The following is a 17,066-nucleotide window of genomic DNA, read 5'->3' as shown; positions in this document are numbered from 1 at the left end:
CAAGAAACAAAAACGAAGCAGCAGTAAGGGAAACAGACTGAAGCTTTTTTGACAGGGACATGAGGGGCTGATATTTTTCAAATTTGCTTGATGTGCCATATAGTAAGAAGTGCCTATTTCATATCTCAAGCAGGATTGGAAAGCATGCAGTTGGGGAGGACAGTGGTGTTCACATTGGCTTGGTGTCATAGGGAGGGCCTGGGGGGGAGAGCAGGTAGGGGCATGAGTTCCTGTCCATAGCGTAACCTGTAAGACAGGATTGGTATGTGTGCTTGCAACTCACTCATCCTGCTCCTGAGCCTGAAGGCTTAATAGATGCTCTCGTATTTGCTTAGTGGCTCATTCTTTTATTTGCCAACTTATCACTAAAATCCTGAGTGTCTCCCCAAGCTGGGTTCTAGGTAAAAAGAAAGCTGATTTTTGCAACCCTTGGGAAAGGACGTGAGCTCCAAGGAGTCTGCTTGTGTCACCTGTAGTTACAGCTGACAGTCAGAGAAGTAAAGACTTTGGTGCTGCCACAGTTGATGCATGTGTCATGTGGAACCAAGACATGGTTTCTTCCCTGAGAAACCTGGTCATGGCTCAGCTGTCGTAGCCCAGGTGACCTACCTATGAAGGAGACTGAGACAAGTGTTCATGTGTAATATAATGGCATTAGATGGGGTTGTCAGTACATTTTATTCATTATTTTTTGGGAAAATACTTGTTGAATGCTGACTTTGTGCTATGCCAAGGATTTTGTACAAGGGACACTCTAGAATGTCCAGCTTCTGCTCCTGCCATGCCTAGTGTGGTGCATGGTGCTTGCAGATGTTCACTGGGCAGTGACCCAAGGGCTGCGTTCAAGGTGCACTTTGTTGTGATAAACCGTGAGGGGTTTGTGGGACACCAGCCAGATCTAGGCCCTTGGTAGAATATGCACAGAAGAGAACACATAACTTCTGCTCTTCAGAATCCTGTGACCTTGAAATAGAGAGAGGAATCAGACACCGAAGTCTGGGTGCAAAGACAGTATGTATGATGGAGCACAGAGAAGGCCCTATTTGCCTGCAAAAATGAGGAAGGGCATCCAGAACTGGTGGTTAACCAAAGAAGGTGGCAACTAGTAACTCTACTAAAATGCTTATTCTTTCTGCCCAGGGAGACGTGGGACCTGCAGGACCTCCTGGGGTGCCAGGGTCTGTGGTGAGTCACCGCTGGTGGGATTGTGCTCTCAGATGCTGATAAAACTGAGTCATGGAAAGAGGTCTTACTTTCAAACACAAGGCAGAACTCTTCTGGTGACGTGAGTTGGACAGAAAGACTTCAACACCAAAAATGGGATAAAATCAGAGGAAAATCAGAAGCCATTACACCCCAGTGTGCTGTGTAAATACTCTCAATGGCACGGAGAGTGGGTGACATGTTGAGAAGCTGCTGACACCTTTGCTAACATCTGTCTGTCTCTCAGGTACAGAGAGAGGACCTGAAGGGCGAGCAGGTAAGGGGCTCTTGTGGGGATTTCAGTTGTAGCAGGTGTGGAAAGGCTTAAGCCTTAGAGTGGGGCTTTGAGCCTCACAGGGAGCTTTCTGTGAGGAGCACAAATGCCACACCTGTGCCTCGTGCCTCTGGGACTCTTTGGGGAGGATGGGAAGTAAATTGTGGAATGGATGGGCCATAGGTGATAAGGTGCTCTTCATAGGAAGAGGCAAGTCATGACTAATGCATGTTTTGGCTTGTGCTTCCAGGGAGCTCCAGGTCCAAGAGGTCACCAGGGCCCACCTGGACCACCAGGAGCTCCAGTAAGTCATCCCTCCCTGGCATAGGGTGCGCTCTGAACATCTTCAGGTCCACAAAACCATCGTTCTTTGGTTACTGAGCACTGTGTTATCTTAGAAGCCTCACATCATCCTGTGTGGTAGATGTGTCACCCTCTTGCCAAGAGAGAAACTGGACTGTGGCGAGGAGGCATCACCACCAGCACCTTCTGCAGAATTCAAATGTGACTGCAGGCCAGGAAACCTGCCTAGAGCCTCAGGTTCCAAAAGGCCACAATGAGGGTTGCCAGGTTCTCAGTCTGATGTTACCATTTCCTTTCAGATAACATAGAAGAAAAACACTGAACACTCCTAAGTCAATTGAATCATTCTATAAACATGTACTTTCCCATGTTGCCAACTGGTTATAGCTTCTTGCCAGCTTGGAGCACTCCAGCCTTCAGTGTCTCCCTCTGTTAAGCACTTAATGATGTGTAAATAATCATTTGGAAACATTCAAGGGGGTCCTGTGATCATTTATGATGTAAGTTCAGATACTAAGGATAATTAATAAGAATGCAGGGAACACCGCAGGAGTCCCTGTTTTAAAGTTTCCTCTCCTGGCAGCATGCTGTTGTTTCTTTCAAGTTGCTATATTTTTACTGAAGGAAATAAAGCGGCTCTTACATTTTATTGAAGGAAATAAAGCAACTCTTATTTATAAATGCCCGTAAGTGAGATTCATATGAGCCATTAAAGGCCATTCATCATTAGAATACATTTATGTGGTTTTGTTGGGGTAAAACTAAAACTAGAACAAACTTAGATGATGTTCATTAGAACAATTTCATATCAAAACCTTTGGGTCAGTAAGGCTATTTTCTGTTCCTATATCCCCTCCAAAACTCAGATTCCCAGAGCTGTCTACTATTGCTATAAGTTTTGAGGTCATGCAGTAGACTCTCTATGTTTAGCTTTCTATGCATATATACATATTTATTTCAGATCTATTATTGGCAAGCATTAGATGTTTTACAGTGGTGTACTTTTAATACAAATGAGTCTGCAAGGGTGGGCATGTTATTTTTCATCTTTTAATAAGGAAGCTATTGGTGCAGAGACATTGAAAGACTCACATAACGTCACATAGCTGTTAAACAAACAGGACTTGGAACCAGATCTGTCTGTATAACCCATGTTCTTCTCACCAATGAGTGCACAGTGGTCTATTATACAGGACACATCAGAGTCTTGAGTCACTGTAAGCTCAATCTTGGTGCCCAATAAAGCTGTCCATGCTCTTGAAGATTTCCACTAGGCAAGATGCTTCTCCAGAATGGCATTTAGTACCATACATGGTGGAAGTGATAAAATTCCCTTGACTGGAGTTCAAAAAACAACCTCAATAAAGGCTTTGTTAAAAGAAGAACAGTAATGAGAGAGCCAAAAGTGTGAACTTCTTAAGGCCAGTACCAGCATTTCTCCCATCTTGAAATCCATAGGTTTACTATGTGATGGGAATGTAACACATGCTTGTAGAGAGATAGGCATTTAAAAGGATTCAAATGGGACCTGACTGTAGCAAGAGCTTATAAAGAGTAGTACAATCATGGAAGGCATTTGACTTCATGGCCCTACTCTTTTACTAAGTAGATTTGTGTCTTTGGTAACATGATCTAATCTCTCTAATCCACATTTGATTCACTGCTAACTTGGAAATCATCACCATGAGGGCCAAATGAACTAATCTACAAAGCAGTGCTATGTGAAGACTTACTAAACCTAGTACTGACATCTGTTGTGCTTTCTCTCTCCTTTTGAATCCCAAGAGACATCTAGTTCAGGCCCTTCCACAGGGAAATAGCTTCCTAAATATGCATAGAATGAATCAAGCTGAGAAGCTGGCTTCCATAACTTCTGTGGAGAATGGGAAAATTTGAATTTGTGTTCAACAGTCCCAGAGAGAGGAGACTATATCTTGTTCTTTAAACAGAAACAGCACGCAGCATTCTGCATCCAAATGCTAGCATCTGTCATCTGTCCCCAAGCAGGAATAGGCATTGGTCCTTTACCAATGTCTGGCTGAGCCACTACAGGGCCAGTATTTCTTGATGCTTGAAGTGAATTCACTCCTGCCATGTCTCCTCTCACTGTGGACCCTGAGCTCACACATTTTTTTCTTATATTTGGGTGTGGGAGATACACACTTATATTTCCTGAAAATTGTCTATTTATCCATTTGCATGGTGTTACTAAAAGACCTTGGACCTAAATGTAGCTTGGTTACCTCACACTTAGCATTTGGCAATAGTAGCTGTTAGTGTGCTGCTATTTACTTAAGATGAGGAAACTGAAGTGCTGAGGGCTTTTGTGGCTAAAATCCACTCAGAAGAGGAGACTGAGCCAAAGCTTAAGCTGGGACTCCAGCTGCCCACTCAGCGTTTGTGCCTAGTCCTAGATGCAGTCATTTGGGCATGCATTAGGTGCATACAGGAGACTGCGGGGCTGGGTCATGGCTTTGGGCTGATTCTTCATGTGGTCCTCCCAACTGCTCAGTAGGTAATTGCCTTACCTTGACTTGAGCAGAGCTTACTGAGATTCAATACCATCAAGTGATAGATCTGAGATCCCACAGCAGATACCAGGCAGGGTGAGAAGGCAGGGTGTCTTGGTTACTTTTTTCTCATTGCTGGGACAAAATACCTGACGCCAAAAATGAAGGAAGGAAAGGTTTATTTCGCTTACAGTTTGTGGAGGTTTCAGTCCATACTTGGCAGATTATAAGGCAGAGTGGCACAAGGCAGAGGGCTGCAGCTCCTGGCGCAGAACACAGCAAAAGCAACAAACACACACCAGAGCGGAATGGGACAGGAATGGCCTCAAGCACTCTCTTCCTCTCCCTTACATATGCAAACTATCCACCAGGGCGGGTGCAGCTCTCACACCCTTCAAACTCTAAAAGCCTGCTCCATGGCCGCATGAGGCTTTGCGGGGGACACACAGACATAAACCATAACACAAGGTTTGAATTAGTTGGGTAGGGCACCTCTACTCCACAATTGAAGTTCCTTCTGGGGTTGAAATCGGTCTTTCCTAGAACACTTCATTCATTTGTCCTGTCATCACTGTTGCCCTAGATTCATAATACCCAAACTAGTTGTCTCTGATCCAAGCAGGCTTCAAGGGAAAGGGCATTGGGCTAGAGTTAGGCCCTTGGGGGTCCAGATGATTCTTTTGCATGTGCTTTATGTGAAGCACTAACAGCATCCATTTAACCTTTATTGTGGCTTTCTGTAATGTGCTGCCTATAGCTTTCTCATTAAACATACTTAATTACATCAATAGGTGTTACATGAGATAAATCAGACATATAGGCTTAGATACTGCATAGTTTCTCTTCTATGAGAAATCAAATATATATATATATATATATAAATGAAAATAAAAGATAGATAATAAGAAGTAAGGAGGTAGCACTTTCTCAAATGGAAAGAGGATCCAGAGATGGAAGTAGGAGGAGAGAAGAAAAGGGAAGGGGATTGAAAAAAAAAATTAGAATGTGTATATGTGTCAAATCCCTACAAGGCATGTAGACATTATGTATTGCAGACATGTACTAATTAAAAAAAAATACATTTTTCAAAAAGAAGAGCAAAACAAACAAACAGACAAAAAGCCCTAAACAAAAGCAAAAACAAAATAGATGGGAGAGAATGGGATGTTACTTTTCTCCTGATCTCAAAATTTCCCACTGGGATGTGATGGGGTTTCCCTGCCCAATGAGAAGCAGAAGGTAGAGCATAACTAATATTGTTGAATCCTTCATTTATCCTTTCACCTCTCTTTCTTTCTCTCTTTTCCCTCCCCAAGGGTCTCATGGGTCCAGAAGGGAAGGAAGGGCCTCCTGGTTTGCAAGGTCTCCGAGTAAGTAACCTGTTTTTGTTTTCTGATGTCCCAACTCACCCACACTGACCCCCGATTCATAAGGTCCAGTAGAGGCCACATGCCAGCCTGGGAACTTTAAATGAACTTTGGAAGCAGAAAGAAGGGTTGGGCCCAGCTCGCTAACCTGAGTGGGGATCTCCCGTGGCTCTGCCCTGAGCCAGGTCCTGGGATCTTGGAGAGGAGTCTGTGATGAGTGTGGTGTGTGTAATCACAGCTCCTTGGTGGAGGAAGACCCATTGCAAAGAAAACAAAGACGTGTGACTCATTAGACTGAGGACAGCCAGGGCTTTTTGAAGCATGTGGTGTTTGTGTTAAATTTTGAGTAAAAGACTAAGAGAAAATAGGGGGAAAATGGTGGAAATATGTTAACATACTTTAAGCATCCATATTATTATTGAATATTGTATGTCATGGTATTTAATTTAACATAATTTAATTTAATTTAGCATCTGTCTTCTAATCTAAATTCTGCACATCTAGCAGGTTGTCTCTCACCAGTAAGCATTGTTCCTGACACAATGCTATATTTTTAAGAAAGGAGTTACAGAAACACATGTCAGTGGATGCCTCCTGGATGCCCCATGGCAAACTGGACTGGGAGAGAGACTCACCTCTGTGTCCCTACTTCCCATCAAGTTGGTAGGCACATAGTAGGGAGGCAAAACACTTATGGAATTCTCCCTTAAACTGGTACCATCTTTATTAGTCCACATAGGAAACTGTATATGGGGCACACCAATCCTGAGATGGTATGACAAATCCAGAAACAGTGAGCCTACTGGAAGATTTCATCTAGACATCAGGGGGCAACTGCTCTTCCCTGATGAGTTGGGAGGAAGTCCTGACATCTGGCAGAGGGTGCCTGTGTCCCATTTGTGGCTCTTTAGCTTGAAGGTTCTATAATTTCAGTCAGGTGGGTGGCATTACGTATTTACTGTGGATTGACTTCCTGAGGTGGTTTCATCGCCACATTCTGCCTCTTCCATTCTAAAGCTGAGTGAGCTCAGTGACTTGCTCTTTTATTCCTCAAGACCAACTCCAATCTGATCTTACCCATCACTGTATCTTATGCTTTGCTTTTCTAACAACTCTACCTCCTAGAACCACCTTGAGTCTTCAAAAGTCTGAAGAAACTTGTTTTGAAGGCTAGGTAAAATGTGAAACACCTGAAGGCATACTGGGTGAGAGTCACTTGTTTCAAGTGGAAGACCTTGGATATGTCTCTTCCTGTTCAGCATACACAGTCCTTGTCTCACTTCCCCTTTCAGAGATGAGGTGGTCAGACAGGTTGCCTTCTTCCCTGTAGAGTAGATTGATTCTGGACTTTGAATCATGATACCTCATACTCCTGGAAGCCCTGCTTGATTTCTTGTTGCTGTGTGATCCTGGCAAATCATCTGGTCTCTCCAGCCTTATGCCCTTCTTGCTTCAGTAGGGGAGGCTTGGCCATGTCTGAGTTGTTAGGAGAAAGAGTGTCCAGGGTGGGCATGGACCTTGAAGGGCAGCAAAGCATGGCAGCTATTGGAGCTTTCATTTTATCAACATGCTCTTACACAGTCTTAAGAGAAAGCAACAATCTTTGCCTTTATGTAATTAGTGTTTATGTGAACTTGCTTCATTTTCCATTGAGCAGATGCAGGTATTATTTTTCCTGACATAGTATTACACGGTAGGTGGAACTGTTTATGTAAAGATAACTGTGAACATCTCTTATCTAGATCAGTAATGATGAAACTTTTCGAGCTTTCAGTGACAACAAACACCTGGCTCTGGCACGTATGCCACAGTTTGACACCACTGATCTACATCTTGGTCTAGTTTCCCCGAGTTAAGGATGAGGAGGGTGTGAGCTTGCTTGTTAGGCCCACATTTTCTTGGATGTACTTTATTGGAACTCACTGGGTGTACTTATCATGCATGTCCATTGTTATCCTCAAAAGCACCTTTTGTCTCCAAGAACCATGCCAACCACAAGTGCAGTGGGGCATTGTCCTGGCTGAAGCTTAGCATAGCTGAGAGGCCTTGGAATGTAGGGGAATTCATCTGGTTGGAGGTTTGAGAATTTAAGCAGAGACCCAGTAAAGCAAGCAGAGTGGGAGGGTGGGGTAGAGTAATGACCAGAGCGGGGTGGGAGGTGGTACTTACTGAGCACCAGTTGTGCTGCAATCCTCATGGCAGCTTCCACAGCTGGAGGCCAAGGCTTGATGGAGCACATCTGCTAAGTGACTTCTCAGGGATTCCCTCCCAGGACTGTGTGTTCCACAGCTGGGCTTGGATTTCCCTCTTCCTTTCATTCATGTGTCAGTATGTTAGGAAAGCTCATGTGGAACTCTTGGGAGGCATGAGTAGTTTGCTAAAAGCACTCAGATTTTCTTAAAAAAAAACCTTAAGGGCTGCATTGCCAAACACTGGTCAAGTCAGCTGAGGAAGGCGACACATGTGCACAGCCAATCCAGAGCCTCCCTGGAGACTGATACAGATCAAGGAGGCCAGAGAGAGGAATCTCAGCCAGTGGGACAGCTGCTGAGCGAGGAAGTGGGCCCTGGAAACCGCATAATATTGAGCACAGGTGCTGCCGGAAGTGGCCCTGCAGGGTAGGTAGATTTCCATTTCCTCCAGAATTGGTGGGATGATCATGACAGTCTCAGAAACAAGACTGCACCCTGGGGGAGGCCGCATGCCTCTGTGCACTTGGCTCTGCCCAGCAGCTTTGCCTGGATTTCTGCTTTTCCAATTGGGAGTGACTGAAAAGGTTTTGGACTAGGCTTCTCCTCCAAGTCTGCCAGCACTACACAGGAGACTCTCAACCAGCCCCTTTCCTTTTGTGTGTCTCTTTTCCTTCATCCTTTTATTATGGTCTTCTTGCCTTTTTCTTTTCTCTGCTCCTTCTTTCCCCCTTCTCTTCCCTGCATTAGTATACCTGTTCAACAAAAATTTCTTTAGCATTGGCAGGCTGCCAGGTCTTATTCTAGACAAGGGAGGAGGATGATCCCTGCCGTTATGCTACAGATCTCTGAGGTGCAGAAAAGGGACATAGTGGTCAGTTAGCACAGAAGCAGATGATGCGGGACAGCATGGAGAACTGCACACTTGCTGGGTTTGGGCCAGCAAATCCTTTAGAAAATGAAAATGCCAGAGACTGAATATCTTTGTCAGAGACAAAGGGGACTTCACTGGAATGGAGTGAAGCCCTCTCTGACTCAAATCCCCACATTTACTGAGAAACAACAAAGGGGTAGTGTTCTGTGGAGCACTGATGTTTGTTTTAGGTAGCAAGGCAGGCAAGCAAGGAATAGTGACAGTCTGGCTGGATAATTAACTTTTATCTGATTGTCCCCTGGGGAACTTCCTTGTTTTTTCATCTCCTCTCCAGCTGGCAAAATATCCTGTCTTCAAGATTTTTTGGCTTCTTGGAGTCTTCTGCCTCCTGAGTCAACTCGAGCGGACATTGACTCATTGGGTGTCACAAGGAACCCTAGACACACCTGAGCAGGCTCTTAGAAGTGAGGGGCAGGCTAAGCCTTACTGGTTGAGGGAAGAATACAGCAGACATTGAGCAGGAGATCCATGTGACCAAATTCAGCAACCCAACAGAGAACAAATAGAGAACTCACGAGCCATTCATGACAGTACTTGCAGACTTCTGTAAAGACTAAATTTACTCTGTGTGTGGAGATGGGGTGGGGGTATTTTATGCTTATTACGAAAACAATGCTCATATGCAAAAGTAGAAAGAATAGTGAAATGAAGCTCTGTGTATGCAGCACCAACTGCACTGCTCATCAAATGACTGAAAAGTCTGTTTTATGTATTCTAGCACTCATGCCTACCCACTGCTGGAAGCAGTTTTGCAAGTCACATAATTTTGGTTCTCAATATTTCAGTACCACTATCTCCAAAAGCCTAAAGATTTTAAGAGAAACAAAAGCATCAAAGCATTATCCTACCTAACTCTGTGAAAACCACTGCTTGAAGTTTCATCAAATATTTATCCAGTGATCCCTGTGTTTCCGTCTTGTCTGTTTCTGGCTGAGCTTTGCTTACTCTGGCGTTCTCAGTACAGCAGCGGCAGGGCCACCTACCTTCTCAGTTCACCCCCTGGGCCATGGTGCTCAGAATGGATAATGAAGAGGGAGGCTGACTGGTTAGGAGCTCCAGTGATGATCAAATGAGAAAAATGGCTTCTCAGCCAGGGCTGGGGACTGCCAAGATCAGAGGGCATTTGAATGTCCATTCTAGTCCCAGTTACACACCAGGCAGTGGGCAGACAAAAAAAGGCAGAACATCAGCAGAGAGGCATGGATCAAGGGTTATAAGGCAAGACAAAAGGGCACTGATATGAGGTATATCAGGCTCTCCTCTTGTCCAGTTTTCCCTAGGGTATCACAGATGATGAACAGGGTGTCTTTAGACCCTCTGGGTGAGTCCTTTCAATAGTCTTGGGTGAGTCTATGCTTCAGATGTGTTCCGTCATGTGACAATTGCTAGTTTCGTGCCTGCAGTAATGGAGAAATGAGAGTAGAAGGTAACTGTGAGAATGTTGGCTTGCAAGCAGCTTCCCGTTCTATAATTCTCTGGCTGAATCAGGAAAACTCGGGACAGAATGACTTACTCAAAATTATATCTCCACTTGCCGCACTATGACTCTCATTTCCTTCTCATCAATTTCAATTGAAATATCGCTCAGAAGAGCTCTTGAGTGCAGCACTGCACACACTCGGGCTGCAGGAGGAAAGGACCGGACAGCGACAAGGGGCGCAGACCTGTGCATCACAACATTGAGACTCAAATATGGGCTGGGAAAACGAGTCCAGGCCCTGTGTTTTAAAGATTAGCAGGAGGCTGAAAATTTCATCACTTGGCAAAACAAATCCATTCATTTTGAACAAAGCCAGTGCTTTTCCACAATAACATGGTAAAAGGGGGAGAGTTGGGAGCTAGGTGTAATTGAAACCATCCCCAGAGCTGCGGAAGAATCCCTCCCCCTGCTGCAGGGTGGTAGGCAAAGGCTCCTTGCAGTTAGGTGGAGGGAGAGATGGTACTGAGCTTGCCTGTCTGAGGTCACTACTTTGTCCTGTTGTCTGAGCTGGCCAGTGAGGAGGAAGCAGAAAGCATCCTCATTTAGCTGAAGTGGGAAACATTGTCGTCACACCTGAGTCCACAGTATTCCAGCAGGACAACCAGCATGGCTCAAGACCACCACCTGGACATTCCTAACTTCTAGGAGGGTTATTTTACCAAAAGAGTCTGGCCCCATCTTCATCAACCACCCAGTAGCTGTCCTCCCCTCTCACACTGGCCTCTTGGAATGTTCTGCAGAGCACTTATCTGATGTTTTTCTTTGAGAACTTAGTTATTTTTTTCAGCTGTAATGTAAATCTGTGAGAGTGAGTACTTGCTTTTTTTTTACTTTTGTATTCACAGTATGGAGAAGAGTGCCTTGCATTTATACATAAAGCATATGTTTTATATGCACAATATACATAGCATATATAAAAGCATGTAAATATACATAAGAATATAGTGATATTAATGGGTACATGCAATAAGAGTGCCAGAGTGAATGAAGCAAAGGTGGGTTCAGGTCTCCAGGCAAAGACATATTGTGTGGAATGAGGACAGGACACAGAACCGGCATTTGCTTATCCAGTTCAGACCTCAGAATGGGAATGATGCACATATAGTGATAATATAACATAGAAAGGAAACAAAAATTGAACAGTCATTGCATGGCAGACATCTCCCTAGGTTTTTCACTTAATTCGCATAAGAGTCTACATGTTATGATAGTTCAGGTCCCATTACATTAATGAGGCATTCATGATGTGAAGGAATGGGTATGCAGTGTCAATCAGATTGCAAGGTAGGGCAGGGATTAGAACTCAGGTCTGTCTGCCTCCACGCCCTTCACAATCCTTGCTGGAGGAGTGTGTGTGTCTGTGTGCACACTGAATTCTAATCTAGAAGCTAGTGCCCTTTCTGAAGATGCTGTGGAGAGATTCAGGACCCTTGCTAACTGACTTTCTCATCTCTGGCTGTTTTCCAGAGGGCCCCACATTTGCTAAGAGCCACCAGCCCACCAGCTCTGACTTCTAGTAGATGTCAGGGAGAAACACAGGCTGTCTTTTGTCAGTGGCTGCCTGGGTTGTATTTGTTTTACTTTTCCATTTTAAAGCCATTTCCAGCTCTACCAGATGGTAGCAGCATTGTTTGGATCACCAGCTACTGTCTGATTTATTCCAGGGCATGGAGCCAGGGTTTCTGTCAGAACACCCTAGGTTTTGCCTGAGCACCTGGCTTCAGCTTCAACCAGTAGAAAATAATCATGCTTGATGTTTGGAGGTATGGAGAAGAACTGAGCAAAAGAGCATACAGTGTGCATTAGAATGATTCACACAAGCAATCCTTTTGTCTCTCAATGGCCCTATGAATGGCTGTGTTAACTCATCCTGGCTAGGAAAGATTTGGTGTTCTGAATTGATAGGCCCCCTTTGCTCCTCTCTGCAGGCAGGGAGGCAGCCTTGGAAATACCAGCCTGCTCAGCATCCTAGCATGAAATGCTAGGATGAAATCTGCTCTCATGATAAATTGCAAACACTTATCCAGATATTGTGCTGGGTAGCAATTTAAAAGAAAAGAAAAATGACAGGAAACACACCTATTGTTAGTAAAACAGCTCTTTATTGCAGTTGAATTTGTGCTTGTCAGCACTTCTCAGAGCTCTACAATTTGTTACAGGGCAAAAATGCAGAAATTACATAGCTACTGCAATATCTACTGTACTAAAATTACCACAACTGCTACCTACCTCCACACCACTAGTACTATTACTATCACTACCATTATCATCACCATCACCATCACCACCATCACCAGCACCATCATCACTACCCCTGCATGATCATGACCACCACTATCAGCATGACCACCACCATCCCCACTATTATTGCCAGCAGCTCTATCTCCATAATCATTAGGTACTTGGAAGGTGCCATTTTATTTAATATTCATGACATTGGCAATAGGTAGTTATCATGAAGGCCCTTCTGTTTGACCCATAATCTGCCACCTACTCTGTGGTTTTAATAGAGGCAGAATATTCTTATTACCATTTCTTTTTTGTTATAGCTATCATCATCCTCTGTCGCATTCTTATCTTTGTCTGGTACATTTGGGTGATGTTTTATTACACTTTATAAATAACTTGTTCAAATATCAAATTATTTATTCTACTACTGTCTTCTGAAATAATTAAAATGATTAAAATTCTCCATTGGTATGGTTTGTGTCTGCATGTCCCCCCAAATCCTCATGCAGTCATGGGGCAGGCTTTTAGAGTTTTGAATCAAGGTTGTGAGTGTTGCACTGCCCTAGGGCAGATAGTTTGCATATGTAAGGGAGAGGAAGAGGCTCCTGACCACCATTCCTCCATTTTGTGCTTGCTGCTTTGGCTGTTTTCCACTGCCATGAACGTTTGCTCTCTGCTGTATGCCACTCTGCCTTGGAATCAACCAACTATGGACTGAAATCTCCACAAACTGTGAGCTAAATAAACTTTTCCTTCCTTCATTTTGGGTGTCAGGTATTTTGTCTCAGCAACAAGAGAAAAGTAACCGAGATGCCCATGTTGGAGAACTGAGACTCAGTCAGTGAAATGACTGGTCCTTCCCCATTTACCTTAGCCTTTGAATTCTTTCCTTACAATGCCATATAGGAGAAGGACTGGGAAAGAGAACAGAGAATTCCATTGGTTTCACTGACTGGCCATGTCTGCAGAGCCACTGGGAGCTCCGTACCCACACCTGGCTATTCCAATTTGTTGGCTGCTAGTTGGCACCAGGGAATACCTATTGCAAACATGTTTTTTTTCCTGTGTTTTTTATTTTGGCTATTGTTGGAGCTCCATGGGAAATACAGCACTGACCTGGCATGTGGTTAGGACAAGCTGAGGTGCGAGGGAGAGTGGCAGACAGAGGCAGCAGTGTGGACAAAGTCTCAGAGGCCAGACATCCTAAGAGGGTTTTGGAGCAAGCTAAGAGTTATCGGGGGTGTTGCTCAGGGGTTGGGAGCCTGAACCCTGAACCTTGCTCTGAAAAGGCAGGTTAGAGACACAGGGCGTGGAAATGCCCAAGCCAGTCAGCTGGGATAGTGCACCTTTGAGACGATGAAGAGCACGTGACTGTTGGAGAGGTGGCAAGTGCTTGAAAAGAGTTTCTTTCACCATGTAGGAAGACTAACCTCCCACACAAACTGGCCCAGTAGGGCCTAGGGGTGAGGAATGGGCGTGAGCTCAGGGCCAGCTCCTGTGCCTGTGGCTATGGGAAACAGAATTCTAGGAGGCACCAAGGAGTCCCAGATGCTCCGTGTTCAAGAGAGGGAGGAACACAAGGCTGGAACTGGCCACAGAGTTGCTACATTACCATTTGTCCAGATGACATGGCTTCAGGGACAATGCATGAATGATCATGCCGCTTTGATGACAGATTTCTCACACTCTGACATCTTTGGTCTCTTGTCACCTTCTTGGTTGTTTTCCTCCTTAGGTTTCTGAAAACCTAACACTTGGGATGTGTGAGTCTGTAGGTAGATTTCTCTGCATTTCTCTTTCCTACCATATCCCTTCTACCTACCCATAAGTCTGTTCTCCAGGCCAATTGATTGGGCTTTCTGGAACAGAACCATTTCTCGACTCCACACCTGTTGGAGATTTTATTATTTTCTAGGTATCATTCTCTGGGCATTAGTGATGTCATTACCCACAATCTCAGGCAGCTGAGGAAGCAGAGAGCTGCTGAGACCTTGCAGCATCCCGAAGGTGACCAGCCCAGGTGGGGGAGGGGAGTTCATGCTCACCTGCAGACCACGTTCACATCGGAATGAGTTATTCTGCTCAGTAACAGACAAGACCTTCACATCCCTGCCTCCCTCTCATCCTTTCCTACAGACCACTCAGAGCTCCCACCTCTCATTTCAGCCTTTCCCATCTACAGAGGCACTTCGCTGGCTTGAGTTCTGAATTGTGATGCTTATTCACCATATTCCACTGGCCATGAGGGGAAGTGGTTTTATTCATCTTGTAAATAACCAGTGGCTGTTTGTGGAACAACCTGGGTTAGTGGAGAAGGTATTGTATAGTTAGAAAATTGAAGCTTTGTGGTTTCCATCCCCTGAGGAGGTGAATGGCTCTTGGCTCTCTCATTCTCAGCTCCATGTTTGCCTTCACCAGAGCAAGCACAAATGGACACCAAGGCCAAGTGCCTCAGGGCTGGCTCATCTGGAAGACACCTGTGAGCACATGTTGAATCCTACCTGATGAGTGTGAAGAAAATCATTCTGACCTAGACCTCATGATACCCTGCAGGTTAGAGCTCCACAGCAAGAGCTCAGACCCAGAGGGTTCTAAATCAGACTATAAGTCTGTAATTCAAGTTGCCTCTTCCTCTCTGTTATCACTTCTCTCTGACCTCTATTGCTACTCCACTGCCATCTTCATCTTTGTAGACCACATCCATCTCAAAGGGATGCTTTATTCATATAGCTCACAAGTGGGTAACTGGTGTCCAACATGTGGCTGGTAATATTCTGGACCCACAGGACATAGCGTCGAAGGAGAACAAAAGCAGTCCCTGCTTCCAGGAGGCTTACATCCAGGAAGGGCAGAAATAAATGCAGATATCTTGCTGAGAGGACATAGCAGGGCAGAAGGAACACCATTTTGATGAAAATGTTCAAAGAAGAAATTCAGATAAGAGGACATTTGAGGAGAAACCAGACTGAGTTGGTCCCTGTGTGTAACTAGGGAACAGGATTCTAGGCAAAACCAAATGAAAGACCTTGGCGTGTTCAAGAGAGAGGAAGGAGGGCAGCGTGCCTGGAGGTGGGAGAAGGCATGCAGAGGGTGTAAGGGGAGTGGGTGGGGGAATGCAGTACAGCCATGGAGGGCGTTCTGCTCTGAGTGCGCTGAGAAGCACTGCAGTGTCTTGTGTAGAAGAGATATGTCCTGATTTGTGTTTTGGGAATAGTCTTCCTTCTTAGTGAGGGAAGAGTATGAAGAGCAGCATCTGTGGCAGGGGCCACTGCAGAGGTCCAAGTGAGCCATAGTATTGGTCCACTGGGCCAGTAGGATCTGCTGAGATTAGAGGCATGGTGTCATTCTCCTTACTCCTCCCCGCTGCTTCCAGAACAAACTCAAAAAGGCCAGGCTGTAGGTTTTTCAGTGTCTTGGAGCCCTTGGGTGGCTCCATTGGCCCATGGCATTGGGGTTCTTCCTGGCCGCCGCCAGTCTTTCATGCCTAGCCCTAGTCTAGTGCTCCAACTGCCTGAAATCTGTGCCCATGTGTGGCTGTCATCCACCCCTGAGCACTTTTTGCCCGTTCTCCTCCCTGACCTCAGTTTGTCCCATGGAGCAACTCTTCCTCTTTGCCACCCTTTGATTCCAGCACTGCCAGTGGGCCTGAGAGCTCCCAGCATCCCTTGCACCCTTCCAGGGCAGTGTGCGGGGAGGTGTGTCACTATAACACAGACTTACCTCTGCCTCCCCTGGGAAACCCTGATCTCTGTATGGGCAGAGCCTATGGCTTTGTCCTGCCAGTGTCTCCAGGTCTGCACACAGTAGACTTGATGGGTGAATACACAGGACAAAGAAGCACAATTGTAGCTCCTACCATCATCTGACTCTTGGGATTTTAGATCATTTCCTTTGGTGCTTAACCCAGCTTCTCTTCTGTGCAGCCCTAAAGCCCATGTGTCTCCAGTAAGGCAGTAAGAAGAAGAATATAAGAGGCACAGACTCCATGAGGACTTTCTGTGGAGGATGGGCTGTCACTATGGTGGCAATGCTGGGTGCAAGCTGAAGAGAGCACAGGTGTTCACGCCATGTGTTAGGGTTTGTGTCTAGATACCCCCGCAAAGCCTCAGGCAGTTTTAGATGGGGCCTTTTAGGAGGTGGCTGAATCTAGAGTGTTGTGTGTGACTGATTCATGGTAAAATATTAGGATTAAGGATGCTGGGATTTGGGGTGGGTGACTGCTGGATCAGTCCACTGATTGGATTGGCAGGGCCCTAATCACAGCGGACTGGACACAATGTTACTTTTGCTATATTGTGAGTGCCATGAATTGTTCTCTTCCAATGGCCCTCTGCCAAGCTACCCTGCCTTGGGGCCAGGTGGTTAAACCTAAAACCTCTCCAAACTGTGAGCCAAATAAACCTTTCCTCCCTTAACTTTCAATATTGGGTATTTTGTCTCAGCAGTGAGAAAAGGAACTAGGACACCATGCATCCACTGCCCTTGGAGGATGGTTGTGGGCGTGCTGAGGTGGAGGGTTTCTGAAGAGTCTTTCCTGGACCCAGGATGTACTAAGTGCTCATACAGTCTGGGAGGAA

The 17,066-nt window shown here is 45.3% G+C and overlaps 1 protein-coding gene across 1 annotated transcript in view; it reads left to right on the top strand.

The window, feature by feature from the left end:
- The window catches only part of Col22a1 (collagen, type XXII, alpha 1), a gene marked incomplete in the record, with an annotated part of 274,405 nt that overhangs the window by 118,944 nt on the left and 138,395 nt on the right, over positions 1-17,066 (top strand). The window contains 4 exon segments of the mRNA XM_013521350.1: positions 1,141-1,185; positions 1,451-1,480; positions 1,728-1,781; positions 5,607-5,660. Of these exon segments, the coding sequence (XP_013376804.1) occupies positions 1,141-1,185; positions 1,451-1,480; positions 1,728-1,781; positions 5,607-5,660 (183 nt within the window).

Source organism: Chinchilla lanigera, unplaced genomic scaffold, assembly GCF_000276665.1.
Source record: "Chinchilla lanigera isolate Chin_1 unplaced genomic scaffold, ChiLan1.0 scaffold00060, whole genome shotgun sequence".
In the NCBI taxonomy this organism is placed as follows: Eukaryota; Metazoa; Chordata; class Mammalia; order Rodentia; family Chinchillidae; genus Chinchilla; species Chinchilla lanigera.
This window is presented reverse-complemented; position numbering and strand designations above follow the sequence as displayed.